This window comes from Trichoplusia ni, chromosome 4 (genome assembly GCF_003590095.1).
Source record: "Trichoplusia ni isolate ovarian cell line Hi5 chromosome 4, tn1, whole genome shotgun sequence".
In the NCBI taxonomy this organism is placed as follows: Eukaryota; Metazoa; Arthropoda; class Insecta; order Lepidoptera; family Noctuidae; genus Trichoplusia; species Trichoplusia ni.
Genome location: NC_039481.1, coordinates 8821173 through 8848349, shown reverse-complemented (window position 1 = coordinate 8848349; position 27177 = coordinate 8821173). Strand labels below are relative to the sequence as shown.

General features: G+C 33.1%; 1 protein-coding gene across 1 annotated transcript in view; it reads left to right on the top strand.

The window, feature by feature from the left end:
- The window catches only part of LOC113493042 (5-hydroxytryptamine receptor 2A), a 41283-nt gene that overhangs the window by 12309 nt on the left and 1797 nt on the right, over positions 1–27177 (top strand). The window contains exons 4-5 of the mRNA XM_026870824.1: positions 7468–7666; positions 18018–18141. Of these exons, the coding sequence (XP_026726625.1) occupies positions 7468–7666; positions 18018–18141 (323 nt within the window). The remainder of the gene's footprint in view (positions 1–7467; positions 7667–18017; positions 18142–27177) is intronic.

The following is a 27177-nucleotide window of genomic DNA, read 5'->3' as shown; positions in this document are numbered from 1 at the left end:
GCCGCAGGCCCATTTGTGGATCACACAAAAGTTTGTTGTACGCAGGGATCGAACTCGGCTATTCTTGCAGGAAATACCTAAGATAAATTTATGATTAATATGTGACTTGAAAGTTAAGAGTGACCCATGATACGTAAGCCTTAACATTCAAACATTCATCATCTAATTGACGCATCTGCTTCTAAGAACTGTGTCCTCGTGTAATTCTTGGCATCTTCTCCCAAAATTCGGTAAATTTGAAGGGAAATAAAGGTTATTCATATTATTTAAAAGCTCCTTTTTTAAAAGTACAATTCAATTCTCGAAGGTAGTAAAAATATTAAAATAGCATCTTCCATTAAAAAAATAAAATAAATCTATATTTCCAATAAAACTGGGTATTAACTCTACATAATTCTTAAGGTGGTCGCATATCAAATACTCAAAATATCTTTTAAGATCAATACGAAACTAAATTAGAATGAAAATACCATTAAAAACAGAACACAACAGCAACTCATTAAATAATTAAAGTCAGCAAGTTCCGTAGACCTGTACAAATATTGCCTACACAAATGTTTACATGTTTGACGGTGAGAAAGCTGGCTATTGTTCGCAAACAGCCGGTATATTATAATATTAAAACAACAATACACCTACAAACAGTTATTTATAGCGAGGAAAATACATTTCACACACAATTTGTGTATCATTGAATTTTGTTTAATAACCGCGATAGTAAACGTCTGTAACAACATTCTTGAATTAATGGCTTTTTAATTTTAATTGAATTTAGATTTGATATGTAGACGCAAGTTTTTTTGAAGAGATTTATAATATAAAATTCAACAACTTTTATACAACGCCATGTAGAATCAAACTAAAGAAATAGTTTCAACTAAGCCAAAATGTCTTCTGTTAAATACCATGTCTTCTCCAGGAGTACAGCTGCATGACAAGTATGATTATAACTACCCATCTTTAAATAAATTACAGTATATTATCTAAATTCAGAATTTTACTGGATAACACTGTGCTACATAGGATAGTCGCTAGAATCATTATTAAACAATGAGTGACAAGAGTCAATGTTTTACTGAAAATTACCTAAAACGTATCAGCAAAGATTATTTTATTTATTTATTAATTACAACAGTGAAAAACCAATTACAACAAATTAATTAATTATTTATATCATTTATTTTTACATTGTTCTAACACGTATATCTTAAAAAACCAATTACAACAAATTAATTAATTATTAATATTATTCAATATCACTTATTTTTACATTGTTCTTACACGTATATCTTAACAGCAAACCTTTCCGAAACAAATAATAAACAATTTCATGTCATAATAGACTTGTTTCTTTTGTTTCTTGACTCTCATCACAATAATCGTGGGTTTAATTGAAAAGTACGCGGAACCCAAGTCAAGTATGCTCTAGAGGCTCATTTATATTACTTTGCTACCCCTCCAGAGGAAAAAGTCTGATGTAATATAATTGTATCCGATGTTCCCAAGTGGCGATGTCATTTTGTGTAGTTATTGTATTTTTATTCCATACATTGATAATATTAGAGATGTACGTAGCAGTGATAGATTAGTGGTAAAACAATTAGACTGCAATATTGAAGGTCGTAAGGTTCAAAATCTGCACGCAGCAATTACTTTTGGAATTCAAAAAAGGGCTTGTTATTCAGTATTATTACTTGCTGAAAAACGTGAAGGAAAACATCGACAGTATTAAAGTAAACCAAAATATTTAAAGGATGTGTTCAAAAAAATCTATAGAACCTCTTTGCGTCCAAATATTGTAAATTGAATTAAAAAGAATGTTCCCCAGATAGTAAATAACAAAAATAATATTATAATTGTCAACCATTAAGTACACTCACGCACTCAAAGATTACCTAAACACTTTTAATGCAATAAAAACATCATCATTTTTGAAGATTAAGCGGACTCTTTCATCAGAATTAAAAATATTGCATTTTAAGTACGCCTTTAGACGCACTTTAGCATTTTTAGGCAGTTATTGGGTAAAATGTGCTTATCTAAAATGCCTTTTTTATGGAGAAAAGTCGCAGTAAATTTTCATAGGTTACTCCTTTCATATACTTAGGAGATCAGTAATTTATTAAAAAAAAAAATTAGATGAGTGAATGAGTAACAAAGAGTCTGATTGTAAGGCGAAGCTGTACAATTGTTTTTAAAGTATTATGGAGATGAAAATTCTAAAGCATCATCGTTATCCGGCTTAAGAAAGAAAAAAATGGACTTTTGAACTACAAATATATATACCTAATAATGTAGATACTTATGTAATTAAATCATTATTTTTTGCCAAAATAAATTAGACATTGCCAAAAAAGCCATCGAGGTTATTTCTTAAACAAAAAAGCCCCTTAAGTATTACATGCAAAATTGTAATGCTGTATTTAATAATACTCCTGTGGAATTCGTACCTCAACGTTATACGTGAGCTAAAGATACGAACCGTGAAATTAAAGACCGTTCTATTGTAAAACGTGGAATTGATTCTCTGTTCATTTTATGTATAGAAAAGCACGTTTTAATAACCATCACGTACGTACTTGAAAATCGTGTTTTCGCGTTCGTTATTAAATTTTTTTTTTCAAATGCTGTGAAAATCATAATTTAAAAAAAAAGTGTATATTTTCATTTAATTCCATTTAGATTCATTTGCAGTTCTATTGTATGACGCAAAGTAATAAGTTATTAAAAATGTTGGTGTATAAAACATTTCACAATATTTTTTTTTTGGTTTCATTATCCAGTTAATACTCTAAAAATCTACTAAAACCTCTCGTATAGAAAGACCAGAATCTTCAAAAAGCCTTATCGATAACAGGGTATTAAATAGATTACACCAAGGCTTAAAATGGGTCATTGCACCTAATCACTGTGTATTTTTTATCTCTAAAAGATGCTATGTGAAATAAATCACTGATTACACATGGGCCGTGAAATTAAAGACCCCCAGTTCAGAGGGAAATTGATTTTTCTTCATTGGTTTGGTCCTTTTAAGGGGAAAGGGTATTTATTTTCCTTTACAGTCAACAATAGAGGAATATATACATTTAGCCTGTAATTTGTTTTTAATAAGATTTTTGTATCTTTTTCTATTTAACGGAATTGAGTCCCTTTTTTGAGATTAATTTAATCAAGTTTACCTAGACGTAATGTCATTATATGAGTCAGAGGTTTATCTTAATTTTAATGAAGTTTTGAGTCTTCATATTTCGTTAAAAACATAGATAATTATTACACCATCATCATCCACAGCCTTTATCCTCTTAGTGCTGGTCATAGGCCCTCCATTTCTCGAGCGAATTTCTACGGTCCTGTGCCAGTCTTATCATCAGCATCATTATGACATTAAACAAAGAAAGACTTTTTTTTTATAAATGCTTGCAGTTGATTCAAGAAAAACGTACCTGCAACACCATTTCTCATCTGTTGCATAACTGACTAGCCTTTACAATGTTCCGTGTCATCTCATAAAGGAATTACCCGGTAATCCCTGTTGACGTCACGTCATTTCAATCTGAAGGACCAAAGCGAGTCGAACCGGCCTCGTCTCGAAGGACCGTATGTCATTTTCTGAATGTACTATTATGTAGATCAGGGTTAACGTGTAAGTTTAGATACGTCAACGTACAACAAGGTATGGTTGAAATAAGATAAGTAAATTCAATATCGATTGAAAAAATGTGATTTATGTTTCAGCTACTATATTGTGTCAGTGATTGATCTAAAGCGAATAGGTTTAGATTTATTTTCTTTATTTTATCACTTTTTAGCTTAGGCAGGCGATTAATAGCAAAAACAAAACGATATTAGATGCCTTTCCAGAGATATCAGTAGTAAACTGTCAATTGCGCAAAGTACAAACTGATACTACTACATGATTGGTGCTAGTGTTGAATAAAATGAACACAAAATGTTTGCGCCTGGAATAATTCTACCAGTCCTTTTGTACATAATTCTCGTTCACAAGTAATATATTAATATCTATAATTACCTGCGCTTTCCTTCCCTTTTGAGCGTTCTCATGGTAAGCATTCCTTTGCAAATTTCGTGAATACTTGTCATAGTATGTGCATTGTGGGTGGTCGTGCCTTAGCTTACCTTTGAAAACGTTTCAGTCATCAAAATGTTTTTGTTTACATGTGTTCCTTCTTTTGTTGTTTAAATGGGAATTTCGTCTACTATTGTTCTGTCTATACCATTATCTAATGCATTCAAGTTTCTTGATCAGTATTAGGGCTATAGAAAAAAAAACAGGTGAAGTGTGAGTAGTTCGAATCAAACTGGAGACACAGTGTTTTGATAATAAGTAAAAAAATAAATTTTGAGGGTGTTTCGTGCATGATTCTTTCATATTTAAGATACGACCATAAGAAAAACGAATCGACGACGATATCATAGTGATAGGGATCGGTTTTCACCCTATACGGATCCCTAAAATCTCTAAATATCCAATTTTATTTCCAAAATCTCTGTTAATATTAAGAAATATAAATCATTTTCTTTTTTCTTATCTAAACTTTTCATTTGATGAGTAATGCCATTTAATAATACAACCTAACTTAATAAATAACTCTAGATCAGCTTCAATTGTTCTCAATTTGATAGGTTAACAAAACTATCAAAACCCGTCTGCATCAATAATTAAGATCAAACTTAGTTATTATATTTCACAACAATATATTTTCAGTATTAGTTTAATTGCACTCAAAAACTAATTGCATTTAATCCAATTAATAAACACTAAACAAAAGTACAACTAAACAAAGTAATTCGCAATTTTCCAATCTTCATTTGTTATTATTCGAATTTAATTCAAAGTTCAATTAATAACATTCGATGCATAAAACGAAAAACAAAAAACCTGATCAATTACATTGAACTTTCAAACTTCGAACTAATCAATGAGTTGTTGTTCAATTATTTGATAGACTTCTTAATCGTGTTTCGATCAATTGAAAATAGAAGAGCAATTAAATTGAAACATAGATGTTTGATTGTTTAGTTTATAAATAATGGTTTTCAGTTCAATTATGTTGGATAACAAAGACATTAGAGGCTTTGGTTCGTGAAAACAATAGAATAATAAGAATAACAATATTAATCTTGGTATACATTTCAAAGGCATTTAATACTAAAAGAGGCATTGAACTTTACGTTCGATTTGGCAACTTGCCAAAGCAGTAGCGTCGGTAAAAAACATTTTAAAGTTCGTTAATACTAAAATTATGGTCGATTTTTACGCACCATTTACCAAGATATAAAAACGCAGTATAAAATTAAGTGTGATTTGTAGTAAAGTTAAATTTATAAAAAAAACCCACAACTTTTGAATGGCTAGAGATTTTTATCAAACATGCCTAAGAATACTCGCACATTATTCATCTTTAATAAAAAACAAAGTAGATTGATATAACTCAATCCGTTCGGGAGCTATGATGCCACAGACAGGCAGACGTGGCAAACTTATAACACATATTTTTGCGTCAGTTATTAAAAGGAATGCAAGTAATAAATAAAATAAATTTATTAAAAACATAGTTCACATTACTTAGTACATGTGAACTAAATTCCTATCATCGGCCTAGCCTATTTCCCAACTATCTTGGAGTCGGCTTCCACACTGGAACTAATTCTCAGACTTTTCAAGCTTCAGACTATCTGTAACGACTGTCAAAGATGTAGGGATAACAGCCGGGACCCACAATGTAACGTGCCTACCGAAACACGGAGGAACTCGCTTTGACAAAGATAATCTACGGACCAACCGCGTCAAGAGTAGCTTTACCTGTGATCGATTCACTTGTGGTTATAGCTAAGTCACGAGCTCCATTGAACTAAATTCCTACCGACCCTGAAACCGTAACCTTGGCATAGCTGTATTGTAAGGAAATATCATTATAATGTAATAACCGATCAATATTCCCTTTACTGCTTAACTAAGTACTGTCGATGGCACGATAAACAAATGAAAAGCGGTGAATGCCATTAATTTATGCTTCAGGTTTGCTTTTGTATTTTGAACTTAAGTCTCGTGCGATTAGGGTTTATGCTGAAAGCATGGAGATTGTGGTAAAAGAAAGTTGTAGTGCTAGGTTTATGTATAATAAAAAAAAAGCAACTCCCTCACTTAGAAACTTAATGACACTTCTTGGTCAACTATTCTTTGTGAAACGGTCTTTTCTCTGTATCGTAATTCATGACAATGGAGATCTCTATAACAAATTACTGCATGCAAAACTAGCCTTTCTTTCAAAGAACAAAATCCACATTGCATGAAAATAGAAACCTGCAAACCTAACAAGATTTCCGGTTCATTTCTATTAATCTTACAAATCAAAGCTGAACCAGCAGATTCTATAATGAATCTTCCTTGATTAAAATTCATAGGACTTCAGACATTGTACTATGATCTTTGAAACCAAGACTGAACACAATGTTAAAGCGAGATAGAGCTCTATGCATTGTAGAGTGGCGTCTCTTTCCTCAACTGCAAAAGCCATACTTTGATCTCCAAGATTTCATAGTAACTGTTGTATAGTCTGAAGAGAACATGCTTACAATATAGGTCTTATAATCCTCACTGGGTTTACGTATGTGACCCACTTTCCGACTTTCAAATGCCGGCTGCTGATAATTATGCTTAATGTACACCAATTAAGTAAAATTTATGTTATTAGTTTTGATCTGCGCTGTTCTAAATCATTACACTGTGCATTTATATAGTTTTAAAAGTGCATTAGGCAACAGGATTAAGCATTTCAAATAAGTTGATTAGATTATGTTTTTTTTTAAATAATTAGATATTTTTGATTAATAAAAAAATATACGAAAACTATTCGTGTTATTCAAATATCTTTATTATTTTACAACAGCTATTAATAAAAGTAAATATATTTTTCTTCATTACAAACTGTTTTGGCAGATATGAATGAACTTTATCACTGGATTATTAATTTTACTTATTCTGACACCGTGCCATTTATTATTTGTGAATTGAATAAGAATTTCAATTGTTTATTTAAACTGTTCATGCATTATAATTGGATTAAATTGTTTAAACAATCGTAGTAGTCGTTTGTTTATCTGCTTAATTGAGTTTTTGATCCACTAATGAATTTTCTAATTTTTTTTCATCCTTTTACTGACGAAAGATTATAAAATTAAATAAAATACAACCTTATTTTTTGTCTTTAAATTTGTTTTTGTCGCCTTGTATTTTTGTAAGCGAATCAAAATACAAAACTATCTAATATCAATCTTAATAGCGCAAAAATCATTGCAATAGTTTAAAGTAACAATACATTTACTGAAACAACCTTATTATTAATAAATACTGTACACCAATAAAGAAACTATTTACCAAATCATTCCATACCAGATAACAGATGCCAAAACAAATTAAGTCTTCAAGTGGTCTTTCTTCCACAGAATGCCGACTCAGTCCTGATCGACGGCTCCTGCCAGGTTCCAGATAACTTGTACAAGGCGATCGGTTCCATCATCTCCTTCTACATACCACTGGGAGTGATGCTCCTGACGTATGCCTTGACGATACAGCTGCTGGCGCGGCAGAGGAAGGGGCTTGGAGCTGGGTGGGCGCCAGGCTGGCTTGGAGCTCCACCTATAGGTAAGTAGCGACTGCTTTAGTTGTAAATGTAAGCAGCAATTGGATGTATGAAGGTCGGCTACCAGTGTCGGCATTTTATCTTACGCTATCTCTATTTTTTTTTTGCTAGTCAGAACGGTTCAAACGCCAACAGAATCTAGTACGAAGATTCTGCATTCAAAAGGTGTATTTCAAAACCATTTTTTTATGTCGTTAAAAAGTTAGTAAAATGCATGTAAACCGTTATAATATCGTATCATGTATACCCTGCATATCAATGAAAAAAAGCAATAGTGTAAATCTGAAAAAAATGCCTTTTAAAAATATATACTTTATAGCCAAAAAAATTAAGAATTATTTTATTTTCCATTTTTACAAATATAAACATAATTATGTTGATCCATAAAATCCCTAAAGTTAATCTACATCCAATTAAAAAATAAAGATCTCAATCTAAAATTATTTTCATAGCAAGTATTCATTTTAGCCGATCCCGGCCACTATATTTGCTTGTAGGTTTGTTTACCCAACGAAAAAGGTCGCCAAGATTAAAAACCACTTACTCACACCGAGTAGGCTTCATTTTAATAGGATTTAGAGCTGGAATTACATCTGATAGTATGTACGGCGGGCAAGAGGCGGGAGCTAGAGCAACAATTTTGTGTAAATGGGATGAAAATTTTCTAGCCATTAGTGGGAAAGTTGTATTTTTGTGTCATGGGGTTTTCACGAACTTTCAAGTCAGTTGCACACAGACACCCAAGCTGCGGTTGAGAATTGCACGGGAATCGAACCCGAAACATGTCGCGCACTGTAAGTTTGGCGTAGAGAACCTAATGTTCTATTAAAGCTGTTCTGGTACCACCAGGCTGCAGTCTACTCTGCACACGGCAACTTAATTTTACGACCGAATAGTCTTTTGCAGAGGAATATGATTCATAGAGGAGGGGGGATAAATAGTATTAAACGATGACGTTATTTTAATCCTTTACAATTTTTATTACTTAAAATCTCACCCAAATTTCTAAAAAAAATAAGCACATAACCTCACTTCAATCTTAAAAACATTAACCAAATGAGAATTTCCGACGATTTTAACTCCTTACCCAATAATGTCCTTTTGAGCCCTTTGCCAAGAGTTATCACTGAAGAGATTCAATTTAGTCAAAGTAATAAGTAAACGGCAAAAGTATTTTAAGACCCTCGTTCTTTTGTAATGTCCCTCCAATTTTATCTAAGTGGATTTGAAACGAAATGCAAAGGTATAGGGAAATATGTGCCTTTGAGGAGAAAAATGGCTGGGATGATTTCTTTCGGCTGTGTGTCCCAAATTTCTTGCTTACCTAAAAGTGTTCTTATTAATCTTCGCAAAATCATCGAGATATAATTATGGGGCAAAAATGCTTTTAAGGGCGAAATCCCTTAGGTTCGTGATTAGAGGGCGATATGCGAGGGGAGGATTATGGCATCCGGGCTTACGAAGCCAGTGTAATCTTTGGTTAGATAAATTGATTGAAGATATGTTTAATTATGTCTCTGTATCTCTCTGAAATTCAGAGGACTCTGTTTTTTATATTCTGGAGGTCTGTTTTTTTTTTAGTCAATTGTGACAACTTCTTTTCGTATTGGTGATCGATATCAGAGCTAAGCCTCTCGTGGACCGAGCTTAAAACTACGTGTACTTAGTTTAAACGATTTTCAAAAATCTCAGGTGTGCCTGTTTTTTCAACTTACATCACCGTTTTTAAAAAGTGGTATAAATACTTTGTTATACGCACATGAATTCGTAGATACCTTTTTACGCTCTGGGATTTTAATCAACGACCATTGACTTGGAAATCCAATGAGCCTATCACTATCAAGGTATGGCATACTAATACTTCTTTAAATTTAAATTTATTTTCGATAACATGATGATAGCTTTAATGAAAGGTTTAATTAAGTATACATAAAGTTCATACATGGTATTAATTGATAAATTTGCTTTACCTATTTAGCTTGTAATTTTACAGGTACGGATTTTTGTTCGGTATTTTGACAGTTCATAAAAATTCCGTGGTTGCCGTCTCGGCAATATCGTAATTTTATTACAAAATTGTTTGAATATTTATTAATTTGTTTTTATTTAATATTAAATGTTCCTTGGGTTTAATTAAATTACTATTTGTGGACTTTAAGATGAGAATAAGTAAATTTAATTTGTAGATATAGATAGCTGTTTAGATCAATGATCGCAGATTTTTTAAGATTCGTCTCTATATATATGACAAAAAAGAAAAATGTGGGCAAAAGAGCATTCTGTTTATATATATATGAGACAGTGACTTAAATGTTAGTATTTTGCGATGAGTCTAGCTAAGAAATCATACATATACTCATCAACTACAACTGTTCCATTTTACTTTCTACGCTTCAAACATTTTTCCTACTTGTAAGTTCGCTTACTAAATGCAGACGACACCGTCACTCGTGCAGTCAGCGCCAAGAACTCTAATTTAGCTCAGAGCGTTATTACTCCCCATCCTTCCAAAATATATTAAATTCCCCTCCCCAAAAGCAGACTATTTGCTACACAATATATTATCCCATAATCCGATTTACCAAAACTTAGATCCACATCAAAACCCAAATAATTTCGCATGAATAAGTCAAATGAATGAGGTAGTAAGTTTACTATCTCATTCATTGAAAAGAAACTGCGTACGAAGTGGCGAAAATACGTCAAATATTAATCGAATAAAAGCTTTTTATATTTAATATGTGAAAGCGAGCCCACACGTCGTCATTCTGAAAGGGTTCTCAACTAATATTTACTTGCGAAAACGTTGAACGGAGCTAGGGATAAGCCCTTTTTAGGTACGTCTGCTTTAAAATATAGGAGAAATACTAGGAGATTACCCCCAAAATTGGTGTTTAACTGGCGGTTAGGGACCCTAACTAGGCAGCTTGACCCTCTAATACCTAATAAGTTAATTATATTCCCAATCTTTTCACAACGAGGTCTAGTCTCAAACTAAGCACAGCTTGTATTGCGCGTACTAGACATCTGAAAATACATAATTTCAAAAAAAATACGTATTAAGTAGGTGGACAATACTTTGCTGGCACTATGCTCTGTGTGTGAAAATCGAGCCCACGACCATCTAGTTCCACAGTTTAAACTACCTTTAGTCCTTCTATGTGGCTTAACTTGTCTTTGAATATAGATCACATTTACTGGTTTAATCAACGAAAAAAAGAGAACACATTTTCTTCTCGGGATTTGAACCAACAGCCTTAAACTTCACAGTCACTAGGCTACTTCTGGTAAAACTTAACAAGCAAGTGATTGATGTTCATTAAGTACTTCTAGTTTCCCATACTTGTGTTTGCCAAGCAATGGGACATACATAGGTATGGACAAAAATAGGTAGATTTTAGTAACTCAAATCGTCAGAAATTAATAGTATTCATAATGTTATACTTCGATTCGATTGAAAGCTATAATTTTGTACGTATTCAACGAAGGTCAGGAATCGTTTCGCCCAAACCACGCCATAACGACATTAATTTTGATACGATATCCATAATATTAATGTCAAACCCATCGCGAACGACGCCATCATGGACTCCCTACCGATTCCCCTAAAAAATGCCCTTGATCAATGTGATACCACCATTTATGTAAATGTCTTGTCATTTAACCAAATGTCATATTTGGATGAAGCGTTTTGCTTTTGGGTTCGGTACCAAATCCGATGGAACAAAACCCCGGATTGCTAAAGCTCTGCGTTTGTAAGTTTGACCGTCTGTCTATCACTAGGCTGTATATCGGGAACCATTATAGATAGAGGGTTGATTATTTCACAGATAAAGTATTTCTTTTGTCACTATAGGGAAAAAAATAACATTGAGGTTAAGCAACGATAGGTGCTAATAAATAGAAGGGTGAGTTTTTATGCTTCTTTGGTACGGAACCCGTGGTGTCCGCGAGTCCGATTCAACCTTATCCGGTTATTGTAAAGCGTTTTATTTTCTGGTTGAGTGTTAGATGGAATCAACATTTGGCAAATTTTAAGCGTCGTAATTAATGATTGTCCAATATCTTCTGTACCTGTTTATCGTTCCGTCATTTTTTTACACACCTGTACTTAACTGTGATACTACAAAAAGTAGAGATTTTTTTGTCAGATAAAATTATCTGACAACAAAACTCTCTACTAAAATTGTAATTAAATTGGTTAATTCAATTACAATTTTGTATTAGTTATTGTGTATGCCATCTCGAATGAATGAATCCAAAAGCTATATTTATCGGCTGAATTAAATACTAATTGAGTGTATCATTATTCATTATGGATATTATTATCAAACATTTGCGAAAACATTTTTAGGCTAATTATATCTGAATTGTATTGGTAATGAGGATTTATTGTAACTACATATATATTTAGCTGTGAAGTCTCTAATAGATCTGTAAGAACAGTATGAAGAAGATCATCGTCATTATTTTTCGGTTTAAAGAAGTTTATTTCTCATAAGTACGCTTTACGTAGTGTAGGACGTCCTCAGGCACGGTGGAGTGATGACTTGCGCAAGACGGCTGGCAGGAGCTGGATGCGAGAAGCCGAAAATCGATCTCAGTGGCGTGCACTTGGAGAGGCCTATGTCCAGCAGTCGACTGCGATAGGCTGATGATGATGATGATTTCTCATAAGAACATTAAATCGTCCGCTTATAATCAGATACAAAGTAATAAAATGAATACAGTAACAATACAAGTTTCCTCCAGAGTGCAAGCAGTTATAATGTACTTAAATGTTTCTTTAGCTTATATTTAAACATATTTACGTTATCACACTCTTTAATAAAGTCCGGTAATGCGTTGAACAGATGTACTCCTTCAAATAATATAGTCTTTGTACCGTTTTTTTAGTGCGTACGCTGATGACTTCAAGTTTGTTTTTATGTCTATTTCTCAAGTTATGTGACATTGTTTTTTTTTTCTGTAGTTGTATGTTGGTTTGTATTGAGTTAGAAGTAATATTTTTACAAATTAGTTCCTTCGTCTAACTGTAATTATTTGCGCTACCGCTGTTGCACATGACATATACCCCCTATATAACTTTCCAAGATTTTTTAAATAGCTGTTACCTGCAGTCCCGCTCTCTAAACTATCCTGTTTGTTATCCTGGTTTTAAATTATCTTTGTACCAAGTTTCGTCTAAATCTGTTCAGTGGTTTTTGCGTGAAAGAGAAACAATCATCCATACATCCATATACACATAAACTTTCGTGTTTATAATATTAGTAGAAGTAGTAGTATTTATTGTAGTTGATTTAGTTTACTGACCAAAATCAGTCGGCTAATGAGTACATTGGAATATGTACTACTGGAAATAAAAAAGGGGACAAGTGCGAGTTAAACTCGCGTGAAGAGGGTTCCGTACGATGTTACCTATCATGTTTTTGGAGTTAAAAATATGTTCACCCACACATTCCACCTGCAAATGTAAGTTGGTACGCACAATATTGAGTGATTTACCATGTTATTTTAATATCATGGACTTCTTATAGGTTTTCCTATAATCTATAAGGAGAAAACTAATTTCTGTATTTTTAGGTTCAGTAGTTTCGGAGACAAGGGGAGGGAATGGTCAATTTTCGTCTATTTTCTTGAATAACTTGGAAACTATTTATTTTAAAATTACAAAAAAATACATTTAAGATCTTCTCAACAAGACCTTTCATTCGATATGCCACACGATGCAGTTTTCAGATTTTTTTTTAATTTTGACTGACCCCATTTTAATGACTCCCCATATACAGATTTCATCTCCTCACGTCACACGTCTGTGTTTGGGTCACAGAAATTGATATGTGTACCAAATTTTAACTTAATCGGTCAAATAGATTCGGAGATGATTGACTGAAAGCGACGGACGGACAGACACACGAGTGATCCTATAAGGGTTCCGTTTTTGTATTCAGACGTACGGTACCCTAAAAATGTGTTCCAATACATTACAAATTACTTCCTTTAATTTGAATACCTTGATATCTGACGCTTAGTACATTGAAACGTATTATAAGCTTGACCTTGAACGCTAGGTGTCCTAGGTAACCTACGTCGTGTAATTTGTTTTAATCGATATGTTCCTTTGACGTAGTTACTGCTCATTTATTTCCACCTGCTGTTTATTCAAGTCTTGTAGTTATTTTTGTTTGGTTTGCATGTTTAATATGTGTAGGTATGGGTGTGTTTACACTTACGTTAAGGTTGATTTTTAACATTTTATAAAAGTCTTTTCAGTTTATAACTACCCAGAAAAAAGCCCAGAATCATATTTCATGGTTTCGTACATGTTTATGATCGTACCAATCGTTCATCAATTTCGATTTAGACTGTTTAGAGGGTCAAAATAAATAGTTTTTTAATCTAGCTGTCACTTTTCATAAGAAACAGGCCGGTGTCAGTCGGACTTACCGACAGCGGGGTTTGGGTAAAAAAAAAACCAAAAAAATAATATGCAATGCTTACTCCACTCCCCAGATACATGTTTTTATCATCGCTTCTACTGAACCGTACTTTTGAATCTATTTTAAATCGAACTCAGTCCACTGAGAATCAACTCAATTATTGACGCTTTATATTTTGGGGAACGTCGATTAAAAAAACAATTTCAATAGTGATATCTGATTCGATTTTGTTTTTAATATATCTCTCTTGGGTTCCATTTACGAATTCCAACTGTTAAGGTATATTGAACTCTATTTCCAAGCCGATACATGTTAGTATTGTTTACATAATAGGCGGCTACATTTTCGCTTGTTCTGGTATTACTTTTAAGGCAACTTGCACTCTATTTCTATACGCATACATTTCAAAAATGAAAAGTTAAAATTTCATTTCCATATTTTTGCTTACAGAACTATTATTAATGTTTTTCAGTGTGCCAATTACATTTTATACATCGTATCGTAACAAGACTACTGTCCTTCTAATTAAAGGTAGTAAACCTAACTTTACTTGTTGAATGTTGTTAGAAATGTGGGCGTGGGAACGGGAGCGTGTGTGGTATTTATATCAAATGGTAAGACTTTCATTCAGGTACAATTTCGATGCCAAGTCTAGAACTTATTTATCGCTTTACATTTTCCCGGGCTATTTCGATCACTGATCGAATCATTTTATGCTATTATGTGTGGTTTCTATCAGCGTTTTGTCAATTGTCGATATTGTCCTGGTACCATCATCATTATGTGAATAGGTATTGTTTAATAAACTACGGTTTACTCAAGCGTATGTGTCACAATCAGAATTCAGTTCGACTCGCGACCCTGCGGCCGCGTTAGTTCTTAATTAAGCACTCCGATTGTGTTAAAATTAGTCGGACGAACTCATTTAGGTGTGAAATCATAGACAAACAGAGATATCATTATTGCATCTTTCCTTAACCTCGATCTTTATGTTTATCATTTGTTCTGCTGTCTATTTATCACGGCACATGAGATACAGTCAGATGACAGACGAATAGACAGCGGTACCAAACCTAAAGATACCGCTTACTAAATGTATAATCTACTAGTAACAGTAAATTCTAGACTATCAAATCAGCGATGACGTCACTTCGTTACACCCGACCTGTAATCGCGTTAACAGACGTTATGCGGTCCAAGCCACCGCATACAGATATTATACTGAGCCCTACACCCATATCTTAATGTACGACCTACTATTGTGGAAGAGAGAAAGCACTACAAGACTTATATCGCCCTCTCGCTTCACAGTGTACAGTGTCTGAATTTGAGAGGAGTTGGGTTTGGAGAATTGTATCACTCTGACCAAACTGGTTTAAGTGTATTGCTCCTATTGTTTTGGTCTGGTATTGGATAAGTTGTTCTCAGTTATTATGTAGTTATCTGATAGATTGCAAACGTTTTTCGAAGTAGATTTCTCTTTCATAATGGCAATAGTTCTGCTTTTAGAGGTCACATCGAGAGCACCTATCTCTTCAAAGCCAAAATGAGTCCTTTACTCTTAAAAAGTTTGTATTTCAGCCATAATATGTAATAATAATATCATAATTTATCTGGGAAATGTAATTAACATGGTTATTAAACTATTATTCATGTATCGATTAAAAATAGTATTGTTTTCTTTGCACTAAGAATATTATAAACAATAAGATTGGCCAAAGTTAACTTAACTGCTTTCAAAAAGTGGACATAAACAAACGGAATATAAACATAAAGCTCCTAGAATTCTAACGACGAATTAAGCTAGACGGAATTCTGAAGACCTAAGCCATTAAACTCATTATCGGTTTTAACCAAAGGAAAACCAGACAAACACAAAGAAAAAATCTGAGATCCTCTTTCCGTTCATAAACGACCGTCTACCTACCTACCACCGCCTATTACAGGAAAATTATAACAGTTGTGGGAGCAAGAGAGCGTTCTACAAGTAGTGCGGTGTCTCCCTCCCACTACAGCAGCTGTTTTATTTCACGAGGCAATGGTAGGACCCTTGTTCCACCATCTTGGGAGATAATAAACTATTTAGAGCTCATTTTTTATTACGAAATTTGAAAGATTTTAACAAAAGACTAGAAGAAGATTCGTTTTATTGGCCTAACTTGTCTAGTCTGTAATGAAACGGTGTTGTAGTTTAAGAGTAATGAACAGTTTAATGATAAATAATAGCTAAATATTATATCTCAGCAGGCAGGGCAAGCTTAAGCTTTCAAAGCAGGACTTTTTTCATTGTGGTTTCGGGACGGTAACCTTCATTATTATAGCTCATCAGTAGCGTCTGAATACAGGGTAAAAACTGTTGAATTGAGGTCGTACTGCCATTTTCTTGTCGGAATTGCATCACTTTTTTAAAAAAAACTGATCTGTATCGGAAACTTAGCGACAACAAGAAGCTGTTTTAATGAAAAAAACACATTAGGTGCAAGCCTTTCTGAACATTTACTCAAACGGTCAAGTACAAGGTCTTCTAAATCGCCTCTATTAACACTAAACTAGATTTTTTTTTTAAAGAATGTTGACGACATCCTAGCGATTATAGGACTCAAAAATCAACTTCTTCAACAACGTCTACTCCATTCCTAAATAATTTGAACCTAAGTAGAGATACAGTACAGTTCTATAATAACAATATTTATAATAGAGTTTACTCTAAATAAGAGGATTATTTTTGTGACATTGAATGAATCTCTTCATTAATCAAATAGACTAATTAATTCAGAACTTCAAGCATAATTAATGTTATTTATCTCAAAGATAGTGTTTCGTTTACTAAGAACCTGGGATTGACTGTATTATTATGAAACTTAAATCTTTAAAATTAATTATCGTCTCCTTTTGTTTCTTAAGTCTTTTAATGGTATTAAAACGAAAAATCGTTATTTTGATATCTTATTGTTTAAGACGCAACGAGTTCCATTTTCACTTTTAATTGAAACGTCACTTAAATAACAATGTTTAATTAAAAATACGTTTTATAGCTGTTTTAATATACTCTCAGAATACATACATACACCAAAAAATAAGTCCAATTTATAAAATGAAAAAGAATGTTTAAGAAAGAATATCTCCGAAACTGCTCCTAAGAATTCCCTAATAAATTCATCCTGGGAATCTAACTCAAAATTATTTACATGCTAAATATATTCAGTTATAGAGGACCTTTTTAGGAATACTTAATAAACGCATTATAAAGAAACATTTTTTCAAAAATATAATAGACAGATCGGTACGTGACAATCTGCAGTTTCTCAAAAAATAGTATTTAGCGATGCCTCCAAACGTGCTTTGACAACCAAACTTATAACAAGATTATTGTTCTACTGTCGTAGTTAAAACCCTTGGTTTTGCTTGTTTCAATCTTCCTTAGACCGTCCCTGACGTTTTTACGCAAAACGTAACCAAGTCAATCTGATCCTTGTGCACATACATGTGAGGCAAGTAATAGCTAGGCATAGTGGTATGGTGGTATGTATTTTTATACAACTCTCAAACCAAGCTCTGAAATTGAAGTTGAAATGGATTATTTTACACGTTTTTCGTCCAATTTACCAAGGGGTAAAGATGCCCAGGATGCAAGATACCCAGGTGAATGGCGGGAGGACCTGGATTCGTTTTAACCAAACTGGTGAAAAAACAGTGGGGCGACCTTTACCCAGCAGTGGGACATTTCAGGCTAGTTATAATCCATATTCGAGGAATACATAAACAATTCAATCAAATGAACATTTCTGTGTTCATTCTTAGTCTGCGTACACTTTTACATATTACACTTATACGAATAAGTTGCATCAAGCGGTAATTACCAAGTGACCTCTTCTTTTGGCTGTTAAAGTATAAATGTACATTTCTTCAACAGGCCGTCGGTGTACCTGGAGAAGGTTCCTGGGTCCTCGAGGAGGAACTCCTCAGCATTCAGCAGCATCAACGGAAACTGAACTGCCTCCCATCGACACTAGAGACCTCTGGATCCAGGACTCAAGGTATGAAATACGGTATTGTATCAAAGTTCTTTTTTAAGATGGGACTAGTTAACTGTCTTGTGTAAGTTGCTTTTCAAACATTTAAGGGATGGAAAATGGTTTTGTTTGCTTAAAAAGCCCGTTTCGTAATAGACAAGGAACCATAAGAGCGGATTTAAGCAATAAAGAAGTGGAAAAAAATGTTATAAGAAAAAAAAAATAGTTACTATCGCGAGACTGATTCATTATTAAATGATGCAACGGTTTACTCACGCGGATTTATCGGGAGTGCTCGACTAGTTTAATAAGCTGACGCCTTGCCAGCTTATGATTAAGGACTCCGATTGGGTCTGAAACTAGACTAGCACTCCCCATGAATACATGAGTAAACCGTTGCATGATTTAATAAGAAAACAATTGTTCATGACATAAAAAAGTAAAAGTACAATATTTCCAATACTGCTGTTCACTACCCTGTTTACTCTTCGAAGCATCCAATACTGAGTATCAAAATAAATTGTTGACAAGAACTTACGTTTAATCTTTATATTAAAATATTCCAAAATTGAAGATCTGTTCAAAGACAAGTGATACGGATAAGTTTGGACAAATTAATATTTGAGATAGATTATTGAGATCAGGAAAGCTTTGATCGAACAATTTGGCACAAATTGAAGATTAACGGAGTAAGTTATAAAACGACCCATTTTCATCCCTTGACTGTCTTTCAATGTTGTCCCTTATGTAGGTATGTGAATGAAACAGGCCAGAAAGCTAAAAAGGACGATTACAAATACATAAATGTCATCAAAAATAGTCTAATTTTGAATAATTTGGGAACGGTGCTTGTGTTTCGTTTTTCTCCATTAATTTTCTATACATAAAAGGAGACAAAACACTAGCGTCATAGAGATATATTATAGAAGACCTTGCTGACGTATTTTTTTTGGTCTGTTTTGAACGATTAAATGTTAGTATCACAACGTTTAATGTAACATTATTTCGCATCCCGCAGTGATTCTAACCATGTTTCAATTTGTATAGTGCGTGGCTATTGGTTTATGCCGCGCTAATGATTTCATGTAATTACCTAACCAAGCGTAGTTAGATTATCACGTTGCGAGCCAAATGGTTTAGTACTGCATGATAAAATTGGCTCTATCATTTCGATTTTTAACAATAGCCCGTGGTTTTTGAAGTTTTATACAATCACTAGCTTTTCGCCCGCGTCGAGATCGGTTATATTGCTTTTTCCAAGAACTCTTCAAAAGTCCGGGATAAAAACTATCCTATGTTCTTTCTCAAGGTCAACTCTATCTCTGTACCAAATTTCAGTAAAATCGGTTCAGTGGTTTAGACGTGAAAGCGTAACAGACAGACAAAGTTACTTTCGCATTTATACAATTAGTAGGGATCTTGAATCATTTGTCAAAGGCCGGCCATACACGGACTGCCGGAGTAGACGGCAGTTGCTAGGTCTCGTTGGATTGAGAAAACAAAAACCGATCGGTGGAAAAATGTTCACGAGATCCACTTAAATCAGTCTCACTAGTAAAGCGGCTTTTTATACAACAGTACAGCTCTCTGTGAAAACGTCACAAATATTTCATAGTTTTGTTAGAACGTTCCTGAGGCAGGTTTATTATTATTGATTTAAAAACGATTTACTCAAGTGTATTTATCGGAATAGAGAGATTAGTCAAGAGTTTATGTGAGCCGCGACACGAGCTCTTGAATAAGGACTCCGGTTTATTCTGAAACTAGTCGGGCTATCCCGATAAATACGAGTGATAAAACCGTTATTGTCGAAATAATTTGATATGATCAGCTATTGATCATACTCTGATTGCTAATAATAATAATCCATAAGTAATAGTCCATGTTTGACCGGCCTAATGTCAATTTGATAGAGTAATCAAAATTTGTATCACCAATTAAACCATTTGACATACGATTTTGACAAATGATTCTTTTTTTTATGATGACCAACCTTTGAAATATCCGGAGGCAAAAAAATACAGTTAATTAAATTCATATTAATTTCGTTTTGGTATTTTCTTGTAAATTGAATTGTCACAGAGTACAATGCATGTTTGTAACTGACTGGTAGTTATCAGCTGTGTATGTGTTTGTATGTAACATATTTTGTATGACATTTCATTGATACCATGGATTTTTTTTTGTATCATTCATGTATCATACATAACGTTTTATTACGTAAATGGTAGAAATAATAACCAAAATGTTTATTTCATGAGTAATATGTGGCGGTTTTTTTTTGGTAAGTCGTCTAGGTCCCCTTCTTGGACACAAGCCTTTCTTTCTGTCTACAGTCTTGGTATGTGATTGCAAATTAGCAATAGGTATGATATGAAATGATTTTCGAATATTCGGGAGGAAAAAACATCTAATTAAAGCCATTGCACATACTTTAACATTTCTAAAAAGGTTTAGTATATAATCTCCCTAACAATAAAAATTACAGTTCTCAAACCGTCGTAAAAATTAAACCAACTATAACCGACACTTAAAACAAAATTACACGGAACACAACACTGCATAATCACTTTCTATGAAACGTGAATTTTACTTAATAGGTCAGGAATCGCAAAGTTATTGTAAATATAAAACACGCAATAAAAACATTACGTTTTTCCCTGAATTCCATTATTTACAATACAAATGTAGAATTAGAAATGATGTGTCAAGTCGTGTGGTTTTGGACTTCAGATCGGATTTGACTGTATGAGTATGCGTGTAGTTACGAGAAGACTGTTTCAAAGTCAAATAACTATTAATAACTTCAATAAGACAAAAAAACAGACAGTGACGCTATTCTATTTCAGTGCACTTTAATTTGTGTCTCCACACTTATATGTTTGCAGACATTCGGTTATTCTTCCATACTTTCAACCACACAACTTTATCCACAAACTTGTCTAAGAATACACGCACGTAATTCACCTTTAAAACAAAAAAAAACTCAATTGCTTAGTCCGTTCGGGAGCTATGCCACAGACATGCAGACACGTTAAACTTACAGCACTCCGCTTTTTTGTCGCGTTTAAAAAGTAGGTCAAAGATCGAATGATTCCTTATACTAAGTGTGTAACCAGTTACACAGCTATTTTATTTGAGTGATTAATGCAAGAGGTCTACTACTTGCGGATAGTAATACTGTTTTGCGGTTACTGGTTTGATTAGGTGACTATACTCGTACTAGTACTGTACTGAAGATACTTTGTATACTATTAAATAGACAGCTATGATAATATGTATCATAGGCCATGATGATATGTTACATATATATACTACACAAACTACACTTTCAGTTGAGTGGTAAAGGTCACCACGCCAGATCCAATGTAAGCGACGTGTTTCGGCTTTCACCCCCGCGTAGGACAAGAATTTGTGTGATCCATGAATGCTTGTAATTGTGGGCAACCCCTGCTACAACAAGGCTTAAATTCCTAAGTATTTCCTAGGAGTCGTTTAAAAAGACTTACTGAATCAGGTTAAGTATCACCAAAATAAGACTAGTGATCGCTTTTTAAGAGAATGTTGATAGCGACTTTCGAATTTCAACAGTTAGTTAGCTACATTTGAAAGAAAGTATTGAAACTCTTTGATATTAAACCTGTTTACTTCCATTCAAATTTAAATAAAAAATACCCAGTGAAGTAACATTATTTACCCCAGTATATAATATTAACACAAACATAGACTAGGGTTTATTTTCAATTTGCCGTGACTGCAGCCGACAGTGGAGTTTATTCCTACTCGTTAGTCGTCGATGGAGGGAAACTGTGTGGAATTGCGTTGGATTTGCTCTTCAAGTATTTTTTTAGGATTCCGTAGTGAAATGGTAAAAATGGAAGCATATTAATAAAGCAGCGCTGTGTAATATCCGTCTGTTTGTAGCCAGGCTGTATTTAATGAATGATGATAGATTGATGGTTGATTTTTCACAGGTTATTTATTTTTGTTTTGCCGCTATAACAATAAGGACTCAAAATAAAGATATTTTTTTGTTGACAAATAACTTTGTGCTTCACTCATCCTCAATTTTGTTTATTACCCAATCGATTTATTTTTCTTCCGTTGCCGTGTTGGTAAGGAACGAACAGTGTTGCGAGTTCAACTCGCACTTGACAGGTTTTTTTTGCTGTTGGCTACTTTTAATTGGATAGGATAGGTTATGAACGTTATAGATATGAAAGAATTGTAATTAAGTTTAAAAATGTTGAAGTACAACGACTAAATTACTTTTTTTTCTTTTCTGATCTCATATTCGTATTGACTTTTCAAATATATTCCAACACGTTTCCCCAACATCTCAATATTCTCAAGCAAGTGATATTTTCATTGTAATACCTACACATAAATGTATCAAAGACAGGTGTGTGCCAAGATTGAACATTTGACTTGACAGTGCAACAATGTTCAAGTGGTTATAAGCAATAATGTCGCAGTTAAAGACTCTATACATAAAACTCTTCAGCCTAATTAGCCTTCGTTATAAGCACCAAGGAGGTTGAAAATAGTAACATATTACACACTCTTCAGAAAATTTCAATTGAAATAAATTAACAGTTCCCACTTTATTTCCTATAGAAGTAGACTGAATGGGGTCCTCTGAACTCAATCAGTACAATTTGCAGGCAATCTGTATTCAAAATGAAACTCCTCGTGGTACAAATGAAGGTGCTTTTTTGTTTCAGATTTAATTTTCTCACTTTGAAATGTTAACTAAATCAAGTAGTTTTCAAGCAAGTTGGTTGGTTTGGAGTAATTTATTGAATAAGTTAGTTTTTGGTTGATTTTCGATAAAATTTGGTCAGATACTGAAACGTATTTTTACTAATGTCTGTCTGTTTTTTGTCTTAAAATAGTCTTCATAAAAGTTAATAGACTTAAAAAGAATAATTTATGTTTCAAAATTAGACTTTAGTATCAAAATAAAGATGTCCTGAGATGAATGAAAACCTTCATCCATCTCGCATTTCTAGTAGGCAGTGGACACAGCCGGCGATTTTGGAGACAGATAAGCCACAAATAAATTATGAAGCCTCCCTTTTGTCTGATTAGTACATAAACGATACTACAAAATTCCAATACACTACCTTCACAAAATGTCACTTTGTATGATAAAATAAATAAATTACAGGGTGTTTTCTTCGACTCTAGGTAAAAATATTAAAAATACTCTTTGCTAAACTTGTTTCTTGAAGTACAAATTAATTTGGTATTTTATTTTTTTCTTTTCCTGTTTATTTGAGCCTTATTAGATTTGAGTGCTAAGGAAGGGTTTGTTTTACGGTTGGATTATTTAAATTTCTTTGGTCGAGTATGGATAATGTCCTAGATGGTATATGATAGACTTGAAAATTTTATTAATTGTATATTTACATAATTCATTTTTTGTTAAGAATGTATAGAAATAGCTGATGCCTGCAACTTTATTCACATAACCATGTTAAAACATAGATTTTCTGAGGATATTTTTAATTAAATTATTCGGCCGTGTTTTAGATAAAACTGAACTTTATAATACTAAACATAAGGTAGCCTTTTAAACGTATTCAACTACATCACAAATGTGAAAACTACTGGTTCATAATAATACTCCATTAATATATTAATATTCCTATTCATAATCCATTGCCCCATTGTAAGGAACCGAGTGTCAATTACCTAATGAATAGCATTCAATGGATCGCGGACAGGTATAATAATATCAATTGTATTGCGACAGGCTGACCTATTGATAAGGTCCCGTGTACTAAGATAACATCAAATTATGACAGCCAATTATAATAGTATTCTCTGTTTATCGAACAAGGAGGTTGTTGTTGATTGATTAAGATAATAATGCTGTGTTATCATTTCGGCATTTGAAGAGAATGAAATGAAATTGAGTGATTCTCCAATGTACACCAAATATGTAAAGGATTTGAAAAAGATAAAAAATTACATGGTGCCACAATGGGTGGTTATATCGGTAAGAGCAATCTTTCACGGACAATCTTATGATAGACTTCTTTCAGAAGGAGAAACATTTGTGCAGGTAGTCGGCGTGCTCAGTTTAAAAATAAATAATTGCAATAATAAGTTATGGTATAGGAGTAATGGAAACCTGATACTTATATGTCAACCAATGACTAATTTATCTAATTCACAAAATCGGCTTTCATTAATTAAGTATGTGTTGTTATAACAGCAGACGAAATACATCATCTTAAAAAAAAAACTGTCTACATATTATCGTGATTTATCAGATGATAGCCTTATGATGGGAAGACAAACACCGGCATTTTTAACGCTTTGATTACAGAACACAAATATAATTTTAAAATCTTCTTTGAAATACACAAAGGTGTGATATTCAAGTAATCAAGGATTATCACAAAGAGGAGTTTCTCCTTCGTCGACTATAACTTTAGCTCAAGCGAGCCACGCGCCGCGATTCGTATTACAACCGGGTACGTGCACTGCCAACAAAGATATAAAAGATTATCGGGATCTGAAGGTAGAGAAACGTAAGACTATGAATTGTGTTTAAAACTGTTTTAGTTTTCTTTTTAAACCAAGACGCAAGAAGTGTAATAAGTTTGTTGTGTTTACACACTCTAAGATGATACGGTTGCATTTTTTTTTATCGGAACATAATGTAAAAGTGCATAATCTCAAAGTCCATTTTATAATATTTCTTTTCTGGCATTGAGTACGAAAGTTTAGTTAAAGATCTTTATCTTGGCAATAAATGCAAAACTAAGCTTCTAAATATTTAAGTTTATTCGTTATATCGCATAAAACATAGTCAGTATCAAATATAGTAAAATCAGTAAAATTTCGACCAAAATCTGCTTTCGCTGTTATTGTATTAAAACACCACGAACAACTCTGTACGTCATTGACTAATTGTGTTACATAACAAAGGTGCGCTAAACATTTTACAGCCAATCAGGGGTGGTAAACCTAAATGTCACTAACAAAGTTAACAGCAAAATTGACATCAAAACAAGTGTCTAAATGAACAAATTTTATGAAAGCATACAAATGACTCGTGACCGTATACAAAAAAGTGAATTCGTTATTTCATAAATATATTTTCGACACAATATATTCAAAAACAAACCACTTGTTGATTTCAAACATGATGTATATGGTTTTAAAAATGTTTGTGAATACAAAATGGGGGACTTTTTATTGGTTTTGCGATATCGCCATTTTTTGTTTGGACGTTGTATAACGAATAAAGAGAGTATTTTAGTTGGACGCACTTTGATATTGATGGGTGAAGTAAAATATGCTTTTAACCCTCGGGCTTTTGGTATGCTTCTTTATATTCATTGAGAGATTTATTTTCCTTCTGAAGAAAAAACATTGAACATAATGTATTTTGAAAAGGTTGACTTTTGGTGACATTTCATTACACTTGATTAGTTGAATCTCGTAAGATGGTTTTGGCTTTGTTTTTAGGTTAAATAATTTCGTGGTTTACAATAAAAAAATCTATTAAGGGTAAAAATATAACCCTGCTATTTTGCTTAACAAGAGAGAGTGGAAACAAAACTCTGATACTCCGCAGTCCGTCCGTCTAGCCGTCCGTCCGACCACTGCCAGGCTGTATCTGATAAGCTGTGATACGACAGTTAAAATTTAGTTCTTTAGCCTTTTCGAGCGGAACCCTTAGAGCCGCGAATCCGTCTTGCACTTGACTAGTTTTTCATATCTTGAACGAAAAAAATCATTTTATTTTCATTTTCGTTTGTTTTTAATTATGAAATTAATTTTATAAGTAACAAAATAAATATTTTAAATGTTATAACAGATTAGCGGTTCGTGTATAAAGCAATTCACACGTTAATTTAAAGTGATTAAAACATTACAAATATTAAGTGAACCGAGCTTATAAATAAAATACAAAGTGAATTTGTGTAACCAACATTCATGAATTAACGGTAAACTATTTAACATGCAAATAAAATTATATAAATATGGGTTTAATACATAAATTAACGTCAGATTTTCAAGTCTAGCATAGCTTGATGTTATTTGGGTTTATTTGGTGAATGTCGAATATGGTGATATAAATTATGTAATTAGTAGGTAATTAGCTAAGTGCAAAACAGCTGGTCCAGTCATTCCTTTGATGGGCGCCGTATGGTGGATTTATATTTCTATTTAAAACCGTTTTTTTTAACCGATTTGCAAAGAATCATCAATCTTGCGTGACTGATTCGTACTTAGCCGTTTTTATTTACCCGAGATCGTCGTAAATTGGTGTAAGACCGTACGGTCCACGATACAGTGACAGCCTATCTGAGCTCCACCAAAAGTCTTTCGTTTGAACGTGAGGTAAAGAGCACATTTATAGGGCAGGCTATCTTACATTTCTTATCACACTGTATGTTAAACGTCTATATGACTGTCAGGACCAAATTAAAACGTACTTTCAAAGTCACAAATAAAAGTCTATAATATCATAAAACATAATCTTTAACATATAGTGTGTTATTTCAAGAAGAAATATAGATCGGAGAATACATTGAAAATCATATTTCCATATATTTTTAAGTAAAGTATTCCAATGGCTACATCAGTCATTCGCGCCCATTACTCGATTCAGTTAAATCACAGATTCCATTCATTTGAATTGTAAATTTTCTGCCTTTTTAGTACTGAATTCATTGAACCTTAAGTGGTATTCATTTGATGGAATCTCATTGATGTTTTGAAGCCAAATACTGATACCCAAAAAAAGATATTAGAGGAATCTTTTAAATGTAATGTATTTGAAAGGTTTATGATCGTTTTTAAGAAATAGGCTTACAGTTTATTAATACATCTTTTTCTTTATTTAAACAAATTGATAAATCATTAATTAATCAAGCTTCTTGAGCTGATTGATAAATTTGTTGATCAATTAAATAGATCCTCTTGACATTTACTGTAAGTGAAAAAGTTGATGCATTGATTTGTCTCTTGCACCTTTCTAATTAAGTATTTTAAAATATTTGTTATGATTGCGTTATAGATTATCGGTAAATTCTT